This window comes from Gorilla gorilla, chromosome 17 (genome assembly GCF_029281585.2).
Source record: "Gorilla gorilla gorilla isolate KB3781 chromosome 17, NHGRI_mGorGor1-v2.1_pri, whole genome shotgun sequence".
Taxonomy (NCBI): domain Eukaryota; kingdom Metazoa; phylum Chordata; class Mammalia; order Primates; family Hominidae; genus Gorilla; species Gorilla gorilla.
Genome location: NC_073241.2, coordinates 109285121 through 109305646, shown reverse-complemented (window position 1 = coordinate 109305646; position 20526 = coordinate 109285121). Strand labels below are relative to the sequence as shown.

The following is a 20526-nucleotide window of genomic DNA, read 5'->3' as shown; positions in this document are numbered from 1 at the left end:
TGATTCCGTAAGTTAATATGATGTTACTGGTATTTATTGTATCTGTCCCTGAGCAAGGCATTGAAGGGAGAATAATGAAATATTATTTTGACTTTCCTAATGCCTGTGACCATTTATTTTGTTGGTGTATTTATTTTAGCTTCTGTAGGGAAGTATTTTGTGTTTAAGTCAAATCAAAAGACAGTTTATTAGTTTACCATGAAAACAAAGCTGGATTCTGGCAACCTGACCAACACATTCTCACTGTGGACGCTGCAGGAAACTGGAGTTTCAGAAATGGGCGTTGTCAGAGTGACCGGACTCAGAGGGGCCCATGTCTAATGCAGACATCACTTTGGCATTTTGAAACCACATGGGCGGGGAGTCGCATGCTACTGCAGTGGGCCGTGTGCTCACTTTGGGGTTTTGAAAGCACATGAACGGGGAGTCGCGTGCTCCTGCAGTGGGCCGTGTGCTCACTTTGGGGTTTTGAAAGCACATGGACGGGGAGTCGCATTCTCCTGCAGTGGGCCGTGTGCTCACTTTGGAGTTTTGAAAGCACGTGGATGGGGAGTCGCATGCTCCTGCAGTGGGCCGTGTGCTCACTTTGGGGTTTTGAAAGCACATGGACGGGGAGTCGCGTGCTCCTGCAGTGGGCCGTGTGCTCACTTTGGGGTTTTGAAAGCACATGGATGGGGAGTCGCATGCTCCTGCAGTGGGCCGTGTGCTCACTTTGGAGTTTTGAAAGCACGTGGACGGGGAGTCGCATGCTCCTGCAGTGGGCCGTGTGCTCACTTTGGAGTTTTGAAAGCACGTGGACGGGGAGTCGCATGCTCCTGCAGTGGGCTGTGTGCTCACTTTGGGGTTTTGAAAGCACATGGACGGGGAGTCGCATGCTCCTGCAGTGGGCCCTGTGCTGGAGTTCTGATACGGTTTTTTTCACCAAAGCTGAAGGGCAGTGGAGTCTTTGTGAAGTGTGGGCTTTCCGCCTCCCCCTCTCCCCACCCTGCTCCATGGTTTACATTTCCATCTTAATTTTTAAAAAATATTTCCCAAAGTAGAGAATATAGTGAACCCATCTGTTCCTATTGTTCCACTTCAACAATTGCTGGTATTTTGCTGGTCTTGTGTTATCTAACCCCTCATTTTTTTAGGCTGTGTGTTTCATGGAAATCCCAGATATAATTATTTCACCTGTAAGTTACAGTCACGTTGTAAAGGTTTAGTTTTATATGAAGAAATGTTGTGCATATCCCATTGATTTCCCGTGACTGCTGTGAGAGGACGCTGCAAGCTGAGGGGCTTAAAACAACAGGAACTTCTCTCACAATTCTGGATACCAGAAGTCCAGAATCGAGGTGTTTTCCAGGCTGGGCTCTCTCTGAAACCTGCCGAGGAGAGTCCTCATGCTTCTCCCAGCTTCTGGTGCTGCCAGCAGCCTCTTGGAGCTCCTAGGCTTGTAGACTAGCCTCTGCAGTCCTCGATGCCCCCAGAGCCTCCTGTCCCTGTGTCTTCATGTAGCCATTTTCCTCTAAGGACACCAGTCACACCAGATTAGGGGCCCACCTACTCCAGTATGACCTCATCTTACCTTAACTGATTACGCCTGCGGTACCGTTTCCAAATAAGCTGCGCTGTCAGTTTGGGGGTTTAGGACTTCAACTGTTTTGGGGACACAGTTTAACTCATAACACACGTAAGTGGCTACAAGCTTCTAAAGGGCATTGAGTTAGTGTTTATAAAGAGCCTTTAAAATGTCATATCCTTTGTTCCAGAATTTTAGGAATTTGTCTTTAGGAAATAATGAAGTATGTATACAAATTTAAGGGGGAAAATGTTCACAGATGAATAATATTAATGAACAATCAGAGAGTAACAGAAGAATGGTGTAGGAGGCTCTTCTTGCATTGCTGTAAAGAAATACATGAGACCGGGTAACTTATGAGAAAAGAAGTTTAATTGGCTCACAGTTCTGCAGGCTGTACAGGAAGTGTGGTACTGGCATTTGCTTCTGGGGAGGCCTCAGGACCTTCCAATCATGGCAGAAGGCAAAGGGGAACAGGCACGTCGCACGGTGAAAGCTGGGGCGGAGTGTCACACACTTGAACAACCTCAGCTCACTACCCCGAGGACAGCACCAAGAAGATGACGCCCAACCATTGATGAGAAATTCATCCCATGATCCAGTCGCCTCCCACCAGGCCTCACCTGCAATGCTGGGAGTTACATTTCAACCTGAGATTTGGGCAGGGACAAATATCCAAATGATATCAAATGGTAAAGTAATGGCATAGCCATTTGATGAATCACGCAGCCATAGAAGTTTGCCATTTTTGGAAAGTAGGTAATGTATGTAAAAGAATGCTCATAATTGGCCGGCGCTGTGGCTCACGCCTGTAATCCCAGCACTTTGGGAGGCCGAGGTGGGTGGATCACCTGAGGTCAGGAGTTCGAGATCAGCCTGGACAATATGGTGAAACCTCGTCTCTACTAAAAATACAAAAGTTAGCCAGACGCGGTGGCACACACCTGTAATCCCAGCTACATGAGAGGCTGAGGCTGGAGAATAGCTTGAACCTGGGAGGTGGAGGTTGCAGTGAGCCAAGATCGTGCCACTGCACTCCAGACCAGGCGACAGATCGAGACTCCGTCTCAAAAAAAAAGAAAAAAAAAGAATGTTCAAAATTAAAGCAGCATACAAAATATTGTAGTACGATCACAATATGACCATATTTTGCTATGTCTGAACAGAAATAGTATGAACAAATTAAAAAATATATATCTATAAGAAAGAGGGGGAAGAATATAGTAAAAATATTGCCAGGCGTGGTGGCTCATGCCTGTAATCGCAGCACTTTGGGAGGCCAAGGCAGGCGTATCACTTGAGTCCAGGAGTTCAAGACTAGGCTGGGCAACATGGCAAAACCCTGTCTCTACGAAAAATACAAAAATTAGCCAGGTGTGATGGTACGTGCCTGTAGTCCCAGCTACTTGGGAGGCGGAGATGGGAGGATCGCTTGAGCCCAGGAGGCAGAGGTTGCAGTGAGCCAAGATCTTGCCACTGCACTACAGCCTGGGCAGCAGAACCAGACCCTGTCTCTGGAAAAAAGATAGCAGCAGTCACCCCTAGGTGCTGGGATTGGAGGTGATCTTATTTTCTTTTTATTTTTCTGACTTCTCTAAATCTCTGATAAACTTGCAATTAAAGAAAAAATAACAGAAAATGTGTTATATGCAGTATTATTGGGGGTACTATTAATATTTGCAAGTGTTCAGACCTAATTGCGGGGAAATGATGGCAGGATTCTACAGGCATATTTTAGAGCAGGTGTGAGATGCATGTAACTATTTGTAAAGGTTCGTACAGATGATTACTAGATCAGCATAAATAATATGTCTGTGGACGTTTTCTGCAGGACTTTGATAACTTGTTACCTGAGTGAAATTTAATTCCTGGGCGATTCTGGGAGACGGTAAAGTGAGGCGGAAGGAGCCGGTGGCCAAGGTCCCAGTAGTGTCACATGATCTTCCCATGTGTTTGCTGCACTGGGAAAAAACGTAGAAGAATTAGTTTGAAAATTGCCCCGTTGGCCAGGAGTGATGGCTCACTCCTATAATCCCAGCACTTTGGGAGGCTGAGGTGGGAGGATAGCTTGAGCCTGGGAGGTCGAGGCTGCAGTGAGCTGATTGCACCATTGCACTCTAGTCTGGATGCCAGAGTGAGACCCTGTCTCAAAAAAACAAAACAAAAATTGCCCTGATCCACACAAATTCTTGGTTTTGTTTTTATAAATGTGCTTCTATAAAGTGAAAGCCGAAGTGTTCTGTTATTTCAGTTTTTTTTTTTTTTAATCTCCTTTTAGGTTAAAAATTTTGCAGTTATTTATCTTGTGGATATTACAGAAGTACCTGACTTCAACAAAATGTATGAGTTATACGATCCATGTACTGTCATGTTTTTCTTCAGGTACGTTATCTTAAAGTTGTTACTGAAATTGAATATTGTCAGTTTGGAAGCTTAATGTAATCAAGATCTCTTTAGATTATTTTATTTTGAAGGAAGTTGGTTGTACAATCATGTCCCAAAATCGTTTGTATCACCAGGCAATCAGTGTGAATCTTTTAAATAATTTTCAAAGTAACAATTCTAGTTTTAGCATTTACTCAATAACAAATTACCCTTTTGAAATAACTTTGCAGGGAAGCCTAGGTGAAGTGTAATTCAATGAAAGATGTTGTTACTGACATTTTAGATACCTGGAACTATAATCTGTTCATCCAAAATGTTGTAAAATCACAAATTTAGGCCGGGCACAGTGGCTCAAAGCGCCTGTAATCCCAGCACTTTGGGAGGCCGAGGTGGGTGGATCACAAGGTCAGGAGTTCGAGACCAGCTGGGCTAAGATGGTGAAACCGAGTCTTTACTAAAAATACAAAATTAGCCGGACGTGGTGGCGCACGCCTGTAATCCCAGCTACTGGGAGGCTGAGGCAGGAGAATCACTTGAACCCAGGAGGTGGAGGTTGCAGTTAGCCGAGATCATGCCATTGCACTCCAGCCTAGGCAACAAGAGCAAAACTCCCTCTCAAAAAAAAAATCAAAAACCTAATTTATTAAATATGTTATCATCAACTTCGGTGTCCTTTTTTATATCCAAGAGGAACACCTGAACTACTTTGCTTATAAATACAAGATTATTTTATCAGCTCAAAAATTTCATTGTGGAAATTTAATGGGGAAAGAAATCACCATCTGATGCTGTTTTTACTAGTTTAGTTACCATAGAGGTTGGTGAATTAGCTACATGAGCATTAGACCATTCTCCAAAAGTGGAGCCTCCTCCTTGGTAAGGAAGGTCAGGTGGGTCGTATAGGGTATGCATTAGTTTTATATTCTTTGTAACAAATTAGCACGCATTGAGCAGCTTAAATCACCCCGCTTTTCTGAGCTCACAGTTCTGTAAGTCAGACATCCAGGCAGGGCCTGCTGGATTCCTGCTCAGGGTCTCACAAGGTCTGAACCATGGGCTGGGTGCTTATCTGGAGTGTTTGAGGGGCTTGTTTGGGTTGTGGGCCGAGTCTGGCTCTTCGTGGTGGTGGGTCTGAGGCCCACCTTGCTGCTGTTACCTGAGGCCACTCTGCTGCTAGAGACCCAGTTACCCTCAAAGCCAGCACTGGCATGCCGGCACATTGAGATCTTTTCACACAGGTTCTCTGACCTGAAAAGTTCTGCCTGAGAAAATGCTCTGGTTTTTAGAGGACTGTGATTAGATTAGACTTGCCCAAATAATCCAGGATAATGACCTTGTTTTATTTATTTATTGAGATGGAGTCTCACTCTCACCCAGGGTGGAGTGCAGTGGCACCATCACAGCAAGCTTGAACTCCTGGCTTCGAGCCATCCTCCTGCCTCAGGCTGCCAAAGCATGAGGCACTGCCATGGTTCTGGGCGTCGGGATACGCTCCCCTGGACATGCCCTTGGCTTCCTAGGTGCCTCATGTTAGGTTGAGAAGATCTGTGAGGTGCACCCTGCATTTCTTGTGAACTTTTGATCTTTCCTAGGTTTCAGCAAAGGTTGCGTGGCTGACCCTCATCCTTTTCTCTACTGTGTGTTCAGCAGCCATTTCTGAATTTCAGCCCCTTTGGCCATCCGGAGAGGCTAAAGAATTTATTCCTTTTGTTAACGGTTCTTACACTAATTTGCCTCTTTCCTCTCTTGAAGGCAGCACCTCCGAGACTTTGCTTGGAAGTTTCCGCAGCTAAATATCCCAAGTGTGTTGCTTTTGAGCTCTGATTTCCTATAACTGTGGACCCCGTGTCCCTGTTCCTCGGCCACTCTGTAACGGGGGTCCCCTTTTCTCCGTTTCCCAGTAACACACTCCTCACTTCCTTCCAAGCCCACACCAGGCATTCCTGAAGTCCATATTTCTGTTAACAGCCTGTTCGAGGCAATAGAGGCCTTTTCTATTTTGCCCCTCAAAATTCTTCAGGTGAGAACAGGGAGGGCCGTCTTAGGTCTCTGCCCCCCACAGCGTGCAGTGGAGGCCAGCCTGGGGCTGGAGATGCTGTGAGGGGCAAGGAGGCTGCAGGCAACAGCCTTGGGTGGTGGGAGCAGCCTACTTAGTGTAGTTTGATATTTTTAGGACTGATGCTGTACTCAGAAAAGGAGATGAAACTTCCTTCTGCTGTTTCTGTGATTTAGAATTTTAAGACAAACGGTACTTTAGTTAACTTATGCACCAAACATGTATCTTGTGCCCCCACCAGGTTTGTGGTCTAGTGGTGGGGCCTAATGTCAGATAAGACAGGATTCCCACTCTCATAGGACGTTGTCTGATAGAAACAGCTGAGTAAATTAGCAGGGGGTTCTGAAGAAGTGAAAGGAGGCAGGTGTTTATGAGATATAAATACCGAAGAAGTACACCCAGGTCAGATAGGGCTGCAGGGAGGGTGCTACGGGCAGCCCCCAGTCATTGTAGAAGGAGCTTGGTGCATGCTGCATGCAGGGCCTGCCTGCAGCATGGAGAATGAGAGGGCGGCCAGAGGTGGGCTCCAGACCCTGATCAGATTTGCCTCTCCTGAACCAGAGACTTCACGGGGAATACTTTCTACGGAATAGTAGGTGGAAGCCAAATGCATGATCTTGTGGAAGTGAACGTTAAAAAACAGTCTTTAGGTGGGGTATGCCTGCAGCCCAGCCACTCTGCAGGCCGGGGTGGGACTGGAGCTAGGGGTTCGAGTCCGGCCTTAGCAACATAGCTCGCATCTCTAAGAAAAATAATCAGGCCGGCACAGTGGCTCACGTTTGTAATCCCAGCACTTTGGGAGGCCGAGGTGGGAGGATCACTTGAGGCCATGAGTTTGAGACCAGCCTGGCCAACATGGGGACACCCCATCTCTACAAAAAACTAGAAATTTATCTGGGTGTGGTGGCTCGTGCCTGTGGTCCCAGTTACTTAGAGGGCTGAGGTGGGAGGATCATTTGGGCCAGGAGGTTGATTTTGCCACTACGCCCTAGCCTAGATGACAGTGAGACCCCATCTCAAAAGGAAACTTCAACAAACCAGGATAAATTTATGCCAGTACAACAAAGGGTTAATATCCTTATCTTGTAAAGTGCACATAAGTATTCATGAGGAAAAGAACTAGTCTCTTGAAAGATAAGTAAAGAATTATCTACTTCCCTAACCATAAACATGCAAAATGTCTTCATTTCATAGTTGAAGGGCTTTTAATACAATTTATGTCATTGCTCATAAGAGCACTGTGAAAAACTTACACATTGCTTTTATCAGGTAAATTAGTACAAATTAGATGGGGGTCTCGTTTTGTTATCCGTGTTGATCTCGGACTCCGGGCCTCAAGTGATCCTCCTGCCTCAGCCTCCCATAGAGTTGGGATTACAGGCATGAGCCACTGCACCTGCCCTCCTTTGACCTTTTAATTTCCCCTTAGAATAACTGTCCTAAATAAATACAGAAAAAGGCAGGAAAGAGCATGGTGGACGATGCATTGCATCTTTAAAAACACATTTAGCTGCTTCCTGTATTCTCCTGCATCATGGCATAGGCTCTCGATTTTACGCGTTCTTCAGTGATGTTAACGAGAGCTTGTAACAGTGGGAAAAATACGGCATTGTTTTCAAGGAATTCTTTTTTAAAGAGACTTCTATGAGAATGGATGCCCTTGTTTCTCATTGCAGGAACAAGCACATCATGATTGACTTGGGGACTGGCAACAACAACAAGATTAACTGGGCCATGGAGGACAAGCAGGAGATGGTGGACATCATCGAGACGGTGTACCGCGGGGCCCGCAAAGGCCGCGGCCTGGTGGTGTCCCCCAAGGACTACTCCACCAAGTACCGCTACTGAGGCGCCCTCAGTCTGCGCGGATAAATGTCGTGGAGCCCTTTTTGTGTGGAAACGTTTTAAGCTATTTAAAGCCTTTGGAAAATACAGGAAGCTCCGGGGCTGGAGGACCTCTGAGATGGAATTGATTACATGGTTTTAACTCACCGAAATAAACAAGCACGTGGTGAGAGGAGCAGGCCTACTTGTTTGTTCTCAGGAAACTTAATGAATAGATTACTGATTTTCCTAGTCAAAGTTAATTCTTACCCTTGGAGTAAAACGAAGGTGTTTATCCTGTGAGCCTGTGCGTTTTGCATACTTGGTTGGTTTGCTGGGGCTGTGGTGACAGCATGCCACGAGCTGGGCTTTAACAGAGATGTGTGCTCTCACAGCTTTGCAGGCGGGGGTCCGAGATCAGGGTGTCGCAGGACGGGTCACTACTGAGGCCGTGAGGGGAATCTGCTCAGGCCTCTCCCTGGCTTCTGGGGGCTGCTGGTGGTCTTTTCAGTTCCTTGGTGTGTGGATACTTCGCCCCATCTCTGCCTTCACCTGTGTCCTCCCTGTGTGGGTGCTGGTGTCCAAAATTTCCCCTTTTCGTAATGACACCATCTGTGCTGGATTGGGGCCCACCCTGCTCCAGCATGGCCTAATCTTAACTAAGTACATTTGCAAGGATCTTATGTCCACAAAAGTCACAGTCTGAGGTGCTGGGGGTTAGAACTTCAATATATAAATTTTGCGGTTACACAATTCAATCCATGACAGAATCCAAAGGTTTACTCTGGTTATAAAAACAGTACAATGAAATATTGTTTATAGCCTTCCCTGTAAGGAATAGGAGAGCTATTTTTTATTCTTCCCAAGATTGTATTTGATGTAAACATATTTTCTGTAGAAGCCATGGCCCTTCAGTTCATATAGTTAGAAAATTTCCTTATTGGCCAGGCATGGTGGCTCACAACTGTAATCCCAGCACTTTGGGAGGCCGAGGTGGGCAGATCACGAAGTCAGGAGTTCGAGACCAGCCTGGCCAACATGGTGAAATCCCGTCTCTACTAAAAATACAAAAATTAGCTGGGCATGGTGGCGCGTGCCTGTAATCCCAGCTACTTGGAAGGCTGAGGCAGGAGAATTGCTTGAACCCGGGAGGTAGAGGTTTCAGTGAGCCGAGATCACACCGCTGCACTCCAGCCTGGGCAACAGAGCGAGACTCCGTCTCAAAAAAAGAAAAGAAAATGTCCTTGTTACAGTCTCAGGTTTCTCTTGCCCTGTGTCATCCTAGCAGTGTGGATGGTTGGTTGGGGTCTTTGTGTCCCCTCTCAGCACACTCACGCTCTGAAGTGAAAGTGAGGAAGGGCAGGGATGGGGGCACTTGAGCACACCCTGGGCCCTCTGACCTCAGACTCAGGCTCTGCCTCACCAAGTGACCTTGGGCAGGGTACCTTCTCTGAGCTTCGTTTCCTCCTTGGTAAAGGCAGATAATAGTGTCTGCCCTGCACATAGATGTGGACGCAGAAGCACGTGGTGCCTGCCGGGCACGGGAGTGGTGCACGGGGCTCGCTGCTGTCGGGAGATTGATTGCTGTTGTGGAAACGGGAGGGTACTTACAGAATGAAGCACATTTTTTACATACAGTACAAATGAGTGTGTGCTTTTTAAATGGATTTAAAATTCAAATGCAAATCTGCAGTTTAATCTCCCAAGTGCTGATTTTTCTATGTATAAAGTAGGAGAGTGTAACAGCGTATCGGAATGAGGGGCTAGGGAGAACGTGTATGACCTCGAGTACCTGGCATGTAACAGACACTCAGTATTACACTCCTGCTATTTCTCCAGAGCAGGTGAAACAGACGGCCAGGAAGCACATGAAGAGACACTCAACATCACTGCTTGTTAAGGAAGTGCAAATCAAAACCACAGTGAGACGCCACTTCACACCCACGAGTTTGGCTAGATACAAAAAGATCGCAACAAGCGTTTGCAAGGATGTGGAGAAATTGGAGCCCTCACACACTGCTGGTGGCAAAGTGGTAACACAGGCAGGCAGGTCGTCAAAAAAGTTAAAGATGGGCCGGGTGCAGGTGTCTCAAGCCTGTAATCCCAGCACTTTGGAAGGTTGAGACAGGCAGATTGCTTGAGCCCAGGAGTTCACAACCAGCCTGGGCAACCTGGTGAGACCCTGTCTCTACAAAAAATACAGAACAATTAGCTGGGCATGGTGGTGCGTGCCTGTGGGCCCAGCTACTCGGGGGGCTGAGGCAGGAGGATCACTTAAGTCCCAGAGGTCAAGGCTGCAGTAAGCCGTGGTTGTGCCACTGCACTCCAGCCTGGGCAACTGAGCAAGACCCTGTCTCAAAAAAAAAAGAAAAGATAAACATGGTGTTACCATTTGACCCAGCAGTTTCATACCCAGGAGAATTGAACGCATATGTCCACATAGAAACTCGTACACAGAAGCCAAAATGTGGAAACCCACACGTCCATCAACAGATGAACGGTTAAACAAAATGTCCATCCATAGAACGGAATATTATTCAGTCATAAACAGAATGAAGTACTGACACATGCTACAATGCGGGTGAACATTGAAATCGGTAGGTTAAGTGAAAAGCCAGTTACTGCATATTGTGCGATTCCATGTATACGGAATTTCTAGAATAGGCACATCCATAGAGACGGATTAGTGGTTGCTTAAGACTGGGAGGGAGGGGGAAATAGGAGGTGACAGCTAATGGGCAGTTTTATTTTTGACGTAATGAAAATGTGCTTACATAAGCCGAGCAGGCATAAAAAGAAAAAGTGCCCTAAGATTGTGATAATGGTACAGTTCTGTCAATTGCATAATTGATGGATGATGTGTGAACTATGTCTCTTACGATAACAGCTTTACTGGCGTTACTAGAAAAAGATCAATTACATTCCACATTTGTAAGTTTATTGTATATTTAGTGTAAATGTGTTGCGTATTGAATCAGTCTGCCCAGGACTGCCATAACAAAATACTTCGGACTGGCTGGTTTAAACAACAGGAACTTGTCTTTTCACAGTTCTGTTTTCTGGAAGTCCCAGGTCAAGGTGCCGGTCCGTGTGATTTCTGGGGAGGGCTCTCCTTGGCTTGCCGATGGCCTCCTTCTCTGGTGCAGGCACGGGGGGAGAGCGGGCGAGCCCCTGGCGTCTCTTCTCAGAAAGACGAATCCTGTTGGATGAGGGCCCCACCCTCAGGACGCATGTAACCTTAATGACTTCTGTAGAGGCCCCATCTCCAAATACAGACATGCTGCAGTTAGGTCTTCAGCTATTTAGGGAGACATAAACGTTCAGGCCGTAACTCCTATCAGGTGTATTAAGTATGTTCACCCCTGATTTTAATAACGTTCTCACTGGTGCTTTGTGGCTGCAGTACAGTTGAAATCATAATGATCTGGACTCTGTATTTCAAGTTTATCTCATTATGTACTTACTGTCTACCTTGCCCTGACCTAAGTGCTTTGCAAGCAATTTTCTTAAATCCTTACAACCACTTACCAGGTAGATATTTGGCAGAGAAGAAAACTAAAGCTTAGATTTCCCCAGGTTACAGCCAGCAACAGAGGATAAGAATTTGAAACCTAGGCCTGCATGGCTGCCAAGCCTTGCCTCGTCTGTGGCACTGTGGTGCTTTAATCAAGTTGGATATACTAGTGGCTCTCTGGGTACCTAGTGAATTCTATTTCCCATCTTCCCAGGATGGCTTCTAGGCAAAGTCCAGAAATTACTTGTGGCAGCTAATGCAGGTAACAAGCCCCTAGGTACAGAATAACCAAGTCCCCTAGAGAAACTGGCAACGTGTACACAAAGAAGTAGACAAGAATACTGCAGCATTGTTTGGAAACAATATTAGCCAAATATAAAGGAAATCATCAGAGGACTATCAGGCAGCAGTTGGCGACTGACCTAGAGCGACACGTGTCGACATGAATCTCAGTACTGAACAAAAAAGCAAGGGGCAGAAGGCTACAGAGTATGGGGCCACTGACATACTGCTTTAAGACTTTCAGAATAAACGTCTGAAGGTGATGCCAGTGTGTCTGCAGGAAACTTGGTTAGGTGTCTGGGGGAAGTCTGCCTCTGTTCTGAGCTCACGCAGAGAAGGCATGAGGACTTCAGTCCACCAGCAGAATCAGAGCACTGCCATCTCTGCCTACCTGAACAGACCACACCCAAAAATTAAAATGCAGGGTGAATTCATGGCTCACCAGCTTTCTGACCTGGAGGTTCAGAGGATCCCTGGGGAAGCATCCGCGTGGGCACAGGTGGGAGGACCTGCTCAACGTGGGTGCTATTCTGCATCGTTTTTTTTTCTTTCTTTCTTTTTTTGAGATGTTGTCTCGCTCTGTCGCCCAGGCTGGAGTGCCGTGGCGCAGTCTCGGCTCACTGCAAGCTCTGCCTCCCGGGTTCACGGCATTCTCCCGCCTCAGCCTCCTGAGTAGCTGGGACCACAGGCGCCCGCCACCACACCCGGCTATTTTTTTTTTTTTTTTTTTTTGTATTTTTAGCAGAGACGGGGTTTCACCATTCACAGGATGGTCTCCATCTCCTGACCTCGTGATCCACCTGCCTTGGCCTCCCAAAGTGCTGGGATTACAGGCTGAGCCACCGCGCCTGGCCTCTGAATCATTTTTTCTATGTCATTTTTACTAATGGCTTTAAACATGCCTCTGATCCTAGCATTCTTTTGTGGCATGTTTACATTCAGCGTCAGAAGCTGTGAGAATGCCTACAGTGCCCTGATGAGGTTCGGGTTGCACTGGGTGGCCTGAGATGCCCTGCAGAGGAGGCACTTTGGGAGGCCGAGGCGGGTGGATCACCTGAGGTCAGGAGTTCGAGACCAGGCTGGCCAATAAGGTGAAACTCCGTCTCTACTAAAAATACAAAAACTAGCTGGGTGTGGTCGGGCGTGGTGGCTCACGCCTGTAATCCCAGCACTAGGAGGCCAAGGTGGGTGGACCACCTGAGGTTGGGAGTTCGAGACCAGCCTGGCCAACATAGTGAAACCCCGTCTGTACTAAAATACAAAAATTAGCTGGGTGTGGTGGTGCATGTCTGTAGTTCCAGCTACCTGGGAGGCTGAGGCAGGAGAATGGCTTGAACCCGGGAGGTGGAGTTTGCAGTGAGCCAAGATCATGCCACTGCACTCCAGCCTGGGTGACAGAGCAAGACTCCACCTCAAAAAAAGAAAAGAGCATTTGGAAATTTATTATTCCTGAGCAGTTTTCATGCAGCACGGAGGCAGCAATTCCCATAGTGAACAAATATGGGATTGTATGTTTCAAGATGAAAGCAGTCAAAAGATAGGAAAACGGTTGACATAGTTTGCTAATAACCTTACCATTTGTTCTTTAATAGAATTTTCAATGCCAGCTTGCACCATTAAGTCATTGACATTCTTCTGTAAGTCCTCAATGCGATTTCCCATTTCTTCCAGTACAGTGTTAAGGAGTTCTGCGTAGAGCTGGAGTCCAGAGCCGCCGAGGCACAGCCAGGATGTCCTCAGAGACTCCGCCTCCCATGGCACATGCAACTTTTGAAATGAGGGAATCAACGACAGGCCTAGTGTCCATGCAAATCAGCTTCTTTCCCTGAGTTTTCCTCAGTGTGTCCCTTTAACCTTTAAACCGTGAGCTTAGAAAACATGGCTCCCCTTGCTTGGACATGGATTTGGGGACAGGAGATTGGTATATTTTAGTCAAACTCTGGGTGTGTAAAAATAAATATAATGGAATTAACTCTTTTTTGTTTGTAGGGTCTTGCTCTTCCCCCAGGCTGGAGTGCAGTGGTGTGATCACAGCTCACTGCAGCCCTGAACTCCTGGGCTCAAGCGATCCTTCTGCCTCAGCCTCTTGAGTAGCTGGGACTATAGACTACCACCCAGCTGAAATTAACTAAAAAACTAACATTCGTATGGTTTAATTTTATGTCTAAGACTCACTTTTGTCCTGTGGGAACCCATTTACAAAATCAAAAGTTGCAAGCACACAATATTTAAGGAATATATTTAATTGTGTAGCATGAGCTCAAATTGGGCAAGTCTTGGGGCAATTGTGACCCTTATCTAGATTTGCTCCAACTCCAAAAAAAATTCGATTCTCATTCTGTTTGATTTCCTGTTTCTAAGACAAAACAGTGAGTTGGTGAAGTTAAACTAAACAAAACAAAGTTTGGGAGAGCCGTATCTGGGATCCTGTGCTTCAGTGTTATGCACTGTGGGGCCTATGGTCTAGGGTGCACTGTCCAGTTGGGGACTGATGGAAGCCCCACTGGGAAGTGTTACATGTTTGTGTTTTTGTCCTTTATACTTGCCGCACAAGACATCCTGTGTTGCCAGTCAAGCAGGAGGTAGAGCTTTTTTTTTTTTTGAGATGGAGTCTTGCTCTGTCCCCCAGGCTGGAGTGCAGTGGCGCGATCTCGGCTCACTGCAAGCTCCGCCTCCCGGGTTCACACCATTCTCCTGCCTCAGCCTCCCGAGTAGTTGGGACTACAGGCGCCCACCACCACGCCGGGCTAATTTTTTGTGTTTTTAGTAGAGACGGGGTTTCACTGTGTTAGCCAGGATGGTCTCGATCTCCTGACCTCGTGATCTGCCCACCTCGGCCTCCCAAAGTGCTGGGATTACAGGCGTGAGCCACTGCGCCCGGCCGGAGGTACAGCTTTTGCTATAGGTGAGGGGTAATTAACACATCAGGAAGCCACATAAAAGCACAGAAGTAAATACTGGGAAATCCTAAGTAAACTATTACCTACTACTAGCAGACAACAAAAAGATACTCCATGATAATCTACCAGTCCGAAAGAATCACAGCATTTGTTAAAGGTAGAAAAGGATATTTCTGAGGTTTAATGTTGCCGTCAGAGCTTGAAAATGTTCCTGAAGTTCCTGAAATAGATTTTCTGCCTGAAAAAATAAACCGTAAGACAATTGAATAAATATTTACTGTTGGCATATGAGTTTTTTTTTTTTTTTCTCAGATGAAGTCTTGTTTTGTTGCCCAGGCTGGAGTGCAATGGCGCGATCTCAGCTCACTACAACCTCCGCCTCCTGGATTCAAGTGATTCTCCCACCTCAGCCTCCAAGTAGCTGGGATTACAAGCGTGTGCCACCATGCCCAGCTAATGTTTATACTTTTAGTAGAGACGGAGTTCCACCATGTTGGCCAGGCTGGTCTTGAACTCATGGCCTCAGGTGATCTGCCCACCTTGACCTCCCAAAGTGCTGGGATCACAGTCATGAGCCACCACACCTGGCCCACGTATGACATTTTAAATATCATGGGATAAGGCCGGGCGCGGTGGCTCACGCTTGTAATGCCAGCACTTTGGGAGGCCGAGGCGGGCGGATCAGGAGGTCAGGAGATCGAGACCATCCTGGCAAACTAGGTGAAACCCCGTCTCTACTAAAAATACAAAAAATTAGCTGGGCGTCGTGGCGGGCGCCTGTAGTCCCAGCTACTCGGGAGGCTGAGGCAGGAGAATGACGTGAACCCGGGAGGCGGAGCTTGCAGTGAGCCGAGATCGCGCCACTGCACTCCAGCCTGGGCGACAGAGTGAGACTCCGTCTCAAAAAATAAAAATAAAAAAAATAAATATCATGGGATAAACCCATCCATAAATCTGTTGACTTCTGACAAAGGTGCTAAGGCCTTTGGATACAGAGGGAAAGGAAAGTCTTTTCAAGAAGTAGCGCGGGAATCATGAGGGCCACGTGCAGACGGGGCAGGGACCCATCCCCCTCCTCACACCACACACCATGAATGCAGGAGGATCACACACCTTGGCCCAGAGCCAAGGCCATAAAGCATGCAGAGGAGGACGCAGGAGAAAATCTCGTGACCCTGCGCTCCTCAAGAATTCTTATGAAATTACTTACCAGGTCATACAGAAATATCACCATTGCTACTGAAAGCGTTTCCTGTTTATATACTGCTTTGTAGTTTACAGACTGACGTCCCACACCATTCACGGTGTAATCTACTCCTCACCCTGCGACTTTGTCCAGGGTGAGATGAGAACAGTGAGGCTGAGAAGCACAAAATTCTCCCAGCTGGGGGTTGCAGATCCCAGGGAGCCCCACGTACCATGGTGTGAATCTAGAATCCGGTCGACATAGGAGGAGGCCCCACCTCTGAACCATGCCAGGGCTTTCTACCTTTGTCAGGAAATTTACGTTAGGGCTTGCACAACGCCCAACACATTCCTTCAAATTCCAGGTCTCTTCCTCATAGCCAGTCCTCTTGTGGGCCTGGAACTCTTTGGCAAGTAGGAAGGCCCGGGGGGCGGGAGGATTTCCGGGAAGAGGCCGGAGCCCTGGGCGCTGCGACACTCGTGGGTCCCCTTTCGGGCACCCTTTGGCCCAGTTGTTTCCCCACTGACCCCGACCTCAATGCCCCCCAGTACTGCAGGGCTCCCCCCAGGACCTCAGGGCCCCCCGAGGACCGCAGGGTCCCCCAGGACATCAGGGTCCCCCCCTGCACCTCAGGCCCCCCCAGGACCGCAGGGTCCCCCAGGTCTTCAGGGCCCCTCCCAGGCACTCAGGACTCCTCAGGACCACAGGAGTCCTCAGGACCGCAGGCCCCCCAGGACCTCAGGGCCCCACGAAGACCGCAGGGCACCCCCAGCACCGCAGGCTCCCCCCCCCCCCGACCTCAAAACCCCCCAGAACCGCAGGGGCGCCCCCATCCAGAGAGAAGCAGGAGTGGGGGAGGGGCTCACCGCGTCCCGCAGCGCGCGCCCGCCGGGGGCTTCAGGGCCCCGCACGTCCATGTGGACCGCGGGCCGGGGGCGTCAGGGGGGGTCCCGTGGGCCGCGCGGACCCGGCGCGAGGTGGCGTCAGCTAAGCTCCGCGATTCCTGTATGGGCCGCCGGGAGACCTCGGGCGGAGCGCGCTGCGTTCCAGGGCGGAGGCGGGGCCGGAGCAGAGAGGCGGGCGCTGCACCTGCAGGGACGCAATGTCACTGAGCGGCCGCCTCGGAGGACTGGTCCGCGCCCCCAGGCTCTGCGGCTTCCCGAGCCGAGCCGAGGCCCCGGGACGGCCTGGGCGGAGCCGCCTTACTCAAGAGGGCCCGTGGGCGCCACCGGCCACCTACACCCCCAAAATGCTCCGCACGGGCAATGCATGGGCCTCGGTCACCCCTGCTGCGTTTTTCAGAGACGGGGGCTCGCTCTGTGGCCCAGGCTGGGGTGCAGTGGCGACTATGGCTCCCCGCAGCCTCGACTTCTCGGGCCCAAGCGATCCTCCTGCCTCGGCCTGGCCAGTAGCTGGGACCACGGGCGCGCGCCACCAGGTCCGGCTAATCTTTTTTATTTTTTGTAGAGACGGGATCTTACTATGTTGCCCAGGCTGGTCTCGAATTCCTGGGCACAAGTGATCCTCCTGCCTCGGCCTCCCGAAGTGCTGGGACCGCAGGCCTGGGCCACCACGCTGGGCCTTCCCTGGCCTCTTTCACACCTGGGTTGTGGCTCGTCACCTTGTGGGTGACCTCCCAGGACGGTGTTTTAGGGTTACCGGTCTTCTTGCCGTGTCTGTGCCCCTCTGCAGCGCTGTGGGAACAGGGCTGTGTCTGGTCACCCCAGCATCCCTAGCACAGCCCAGTGACCACACCTGGAAGCTCTGGTGTCTCAATGTGCGGATAAATAAAACACAGCCACCCAGCATCACCGCTGTGGCGCGACAGTTCCCGCCAGGTTACTTCAGGGCGGATGTCTGTGGCCTGAACCCTAAAGGCCAGGCGGTGAGTCCAGGCCACGGTGCCCAGCGAGGAGCAGGTGTCCCTGAGAACCCAAACAGCCCAGAGGGGATGTGAGAACCACCACAGAGAGCAGGCCCATCACACAGACGGCGCAAAGAGGCAGAAAATTAGCTCAAAAGCAGCTTAGGGACAGAAGCACGCTCATCTCTAGAGTTGTCCTGCTGCCCACGAGTGCCCCACATGTGAGTCCTAATAAACTCACCTACTCACCAATCTGGACTCCGCCCAGTCATTCTTTGGTCTCTCAGCAACTCCCACTTTAGGGTAAGGTTTTAAATGTGATTCTCGGTTTTTCTCATTACAACTGGTCACCAGGAAAACACAAATCAAAACCACAATGAGCTCCCACTGCAACCCACCAGCATGGCTAGAATCAGAGAGACAAACGTAAGTCCGAGGGGCATGTGGGGATTGTGGCCCCCCCCACGCAGCCGGTGGGCTGTGAAAGGCTGCAGTGCTGTGAAAAAGTCGGGTGGGTCCTCAAAAGTGAAGCAGTTTCCACAGGGCCCAGCCGCGCCACCCCAGGCATATACCGAAGGAAACGACAGCGCGAGTGCACCAAGTCTCCTGCAGCATCAGTAATGCTCAAAAGGTGGAAGCCACCCAAATGTCCACCCCCGATAAGTAGGTGACAAAATGCAGATGATAGAATATTCCTCAGCCACACAAAGGAGTGAGGCGCTGACGCACGCTATGAAGCAGGTGGGCCTCCGGAACAACGCTGGGTGGCAGAGGCCAGGCGTGAAGACCCTGAGTGGTAAGTCCACGGAGAGTTGGAACAGGCAAGGCCACGGAGACAGAAAGTTGACTGCCGTTGGTGGGGGCTGCATGGACGAGGGAGAGTGCGGAGAGATTTAGGAGGTCTGGGGTTTCTTTGTGGGGGAGACAAAAATGTTCCAAAATTAGATCATAAGAAGGTTTCACAACCCTGTGAATATACTCAAAACTGTTGAATTATGCCCTTTAAATGGGTGGATTTTGTGGTATGTGAATTACATTTCAATGAAGCTGTTAAAATTATTTTTTAAAAGCATGGCCATTTTGCCACTTTTCGTGTGCTTTTAGCGTCCCTCCTCTTTTTTTCTGTCTCTGAGAGAGGCTGAGATACAAACTTAGTTGTAGGGGCCAGTGTGGACGGCTGAGAAAGACGCGGTGTGGGTGGAAAGTGGCTGCTGTGCTGTGGCTCCCGGCCCACTCCCAGGACCATTCAGGCCTAAGGAATCCTGCCGGGCGGCTTCGGCTTTTCGGGAAAGCCAGTGTGGGTGGCTGCTGAGGAGGAGGAGGCAGGGCCTGCAGATGCCACAGTACAGGGTGGACAGCCTGCACCCAGGAAAGCCTGCCTGGCGTGGGGGGCAAGGAGTACAAGCCGGTGGTGTTTCCATCAGAAACACACCTCAGTGTCAAGAACCAGAAGTCACTCAAGCTAACTTAGGGGAAAAGCAGGAAATTACGCCTGTAGAGAGGAGGCAGACACAGCGGGCTGGCGTCAGCCCCTCCAAGCTCTTCAGAGGGTGCTCATCTCTGGAGGCGGGAGGAGATGGGCAGTGGTGCCCCACGGCCGGGCCACGACAGGGTTCCTCATCAGCCCACAGGCAGCTTTCCTAACCACAGACAGCTAAATGAGCAGGGAGCCAGTCAGACTGCCCTCCTTCCTCCCTTCCAGAAAGTTCTAGAACGTCCACTCTTCCCTTACTCTGCAGGCACTGAGCTCCCGGAAGCTTTACTCCAGGGACAGCCCAGCATTAAGCTCATGGCTTCAGGGGACGGCTCCCTCGTGGTGGGGGCAGGCGCAGACCCAAGGGCTTTCAGTGTCTCCAGGGCGGGGCTGCTCCCTGGCTGCCGCTCCTCCCTTATTCAGGCGGAGCGGGGGCCACAGAGCTCTTGACAGCACTGAGCTCACCAGTGATAAAGCACTTCAGACAGCCGTGAAGGCAGACTGGCGTTGGGACTTTGGAGAGCTTGTGGGCACCCCGTGGAACCCGTTATCTTCAGATGCTGACTGGCTGACTCTGGGTGCAGGTTCAGGCTGGGCACCCTGTCCTCATGGGCTATGCGTTCCTAATCACAGACAGCTAAACGAGCAGGGAGCCCCACCGGCCCACACGAGCCTGGAACTGGCCCTGCAGAAGACGAGACGAGCCTGCCTCTGACCTGGGAACGCCTCTCTCCTCTCCAGCCGGCATCGGCCAGGCTCATATGGGGCCGTCCCTCCAGCCCTGGCTGCTTTTTCAGGTCAGGCTTCTGGGACAGCCCGAGTAGGACCACCCAGCATCGCTGCACACAGCAGCCTCAGGCCTCACCGAGATAGGCCGGGTGGTCTGCGGAGATGACAGGACTGCCTTTCTTTTTTCTGGGATTAGGTTTTGCTGTGTCACCCAGGCTGGAGTGCAGTGGTGCAATCATAGCTCACTGTAGCCTTGAACTGGGCTCAAGGGATCCTCCTGCCTCAGCCTCCCTCGAGTAGGTGGGACTACAGAGGCACGCCACCATGCCCAGCTACTATTTTTTATTATTTTTCTAGAGACAGGGATCTCCATATGTTGCCAGGGCTGGTCTCAAACTCCTGGGCTCAAGTGATCCTCCCACCTCGGCCCCCCAAAGCGCTGCACTTACAGGCACGAGGCCACGCTGGCCAAGGACTGGCTTTCGAGCAAAGCTCTTCAGCTGGATCTGATGGAGACAACAGTGAAGGGGAGGGTTGCCCCTCCACACCTGTGGGCGTTTCTCGTTAGGTGGAACGAGAGACTTGGAAAAGAAAGAGACACAAAGTATAGAGAAACAAAAAGGGGGCCCAGGGGACTGGCGTTCAGCATACGGATCCACACTGGCACCGGCCTCTGAGTTCCCTTAGTATTTATTGATCGTTATCGGGCGTGGCAGGATAATAGGATAATAGTGGAGAGAAGGTCAGA

General features: G+C 49.7%; 2 protein-coding genes across 4 annotated transcripts in view; one reads left to right on the top strand and one right to left on the bottom strand.

Annotated features, from left to right (window-relative positions):
* Positions 1-8025, top strand: part of TXNL4A (thioredoxin like 4A) — a 60912-nt gene extending 52887 nt beyond the window's left edge. For all 3 annotated transcript variants that reach the window (XM_063699331.1, XM_004059579.4, XM_055368686.2), the window contains 2 exons: positions 3843-3946; positions 7682-8025. In XM_063699331.1, coding sequence (XP_063555401.1) covers positions 3903-3946; positions 7682-7853 — 216 coding nt within the window. In that variant the 5' untranslated portion in view covers positions 3843-3902 and the 3' untranslated portion in view covers positions 7854-8025. The remainder of the gene's footprint in view (positions 1-3842; positions 3947-7681) is intronic.
* Positions 8026-10750: 2725 nt separating this feature from the next.
* HSBP1L1 (heat shock factor binding protein 1 like 1) lies at positions 10751-19768 on the bottom strand. Its single transcript, XM_055368687.2, has 6 exons — positions 17817-19768; positions 17193-17405; positions 16578-16800; positions 14697-14763; positions 13201-13295; positions 10751-11127 (listed from the first exon to the last, which is right to left on the bottom strand). The coding sequence occupies exons 3-6, from the start codon at positions 16626-16628 to the stop codon at positions 11116-11118; spliced, it is 225 nt and encodes a 74-aa protein (XP_055224662.1). The 5' UTR covers positions 16629-16800; positions 17193-17405; positions 17817-19768; the 3' UTR covers positions 10751-11115.
* Between the last annotated feature and the right edge of the window lie 758 nt (positions 19769-20526).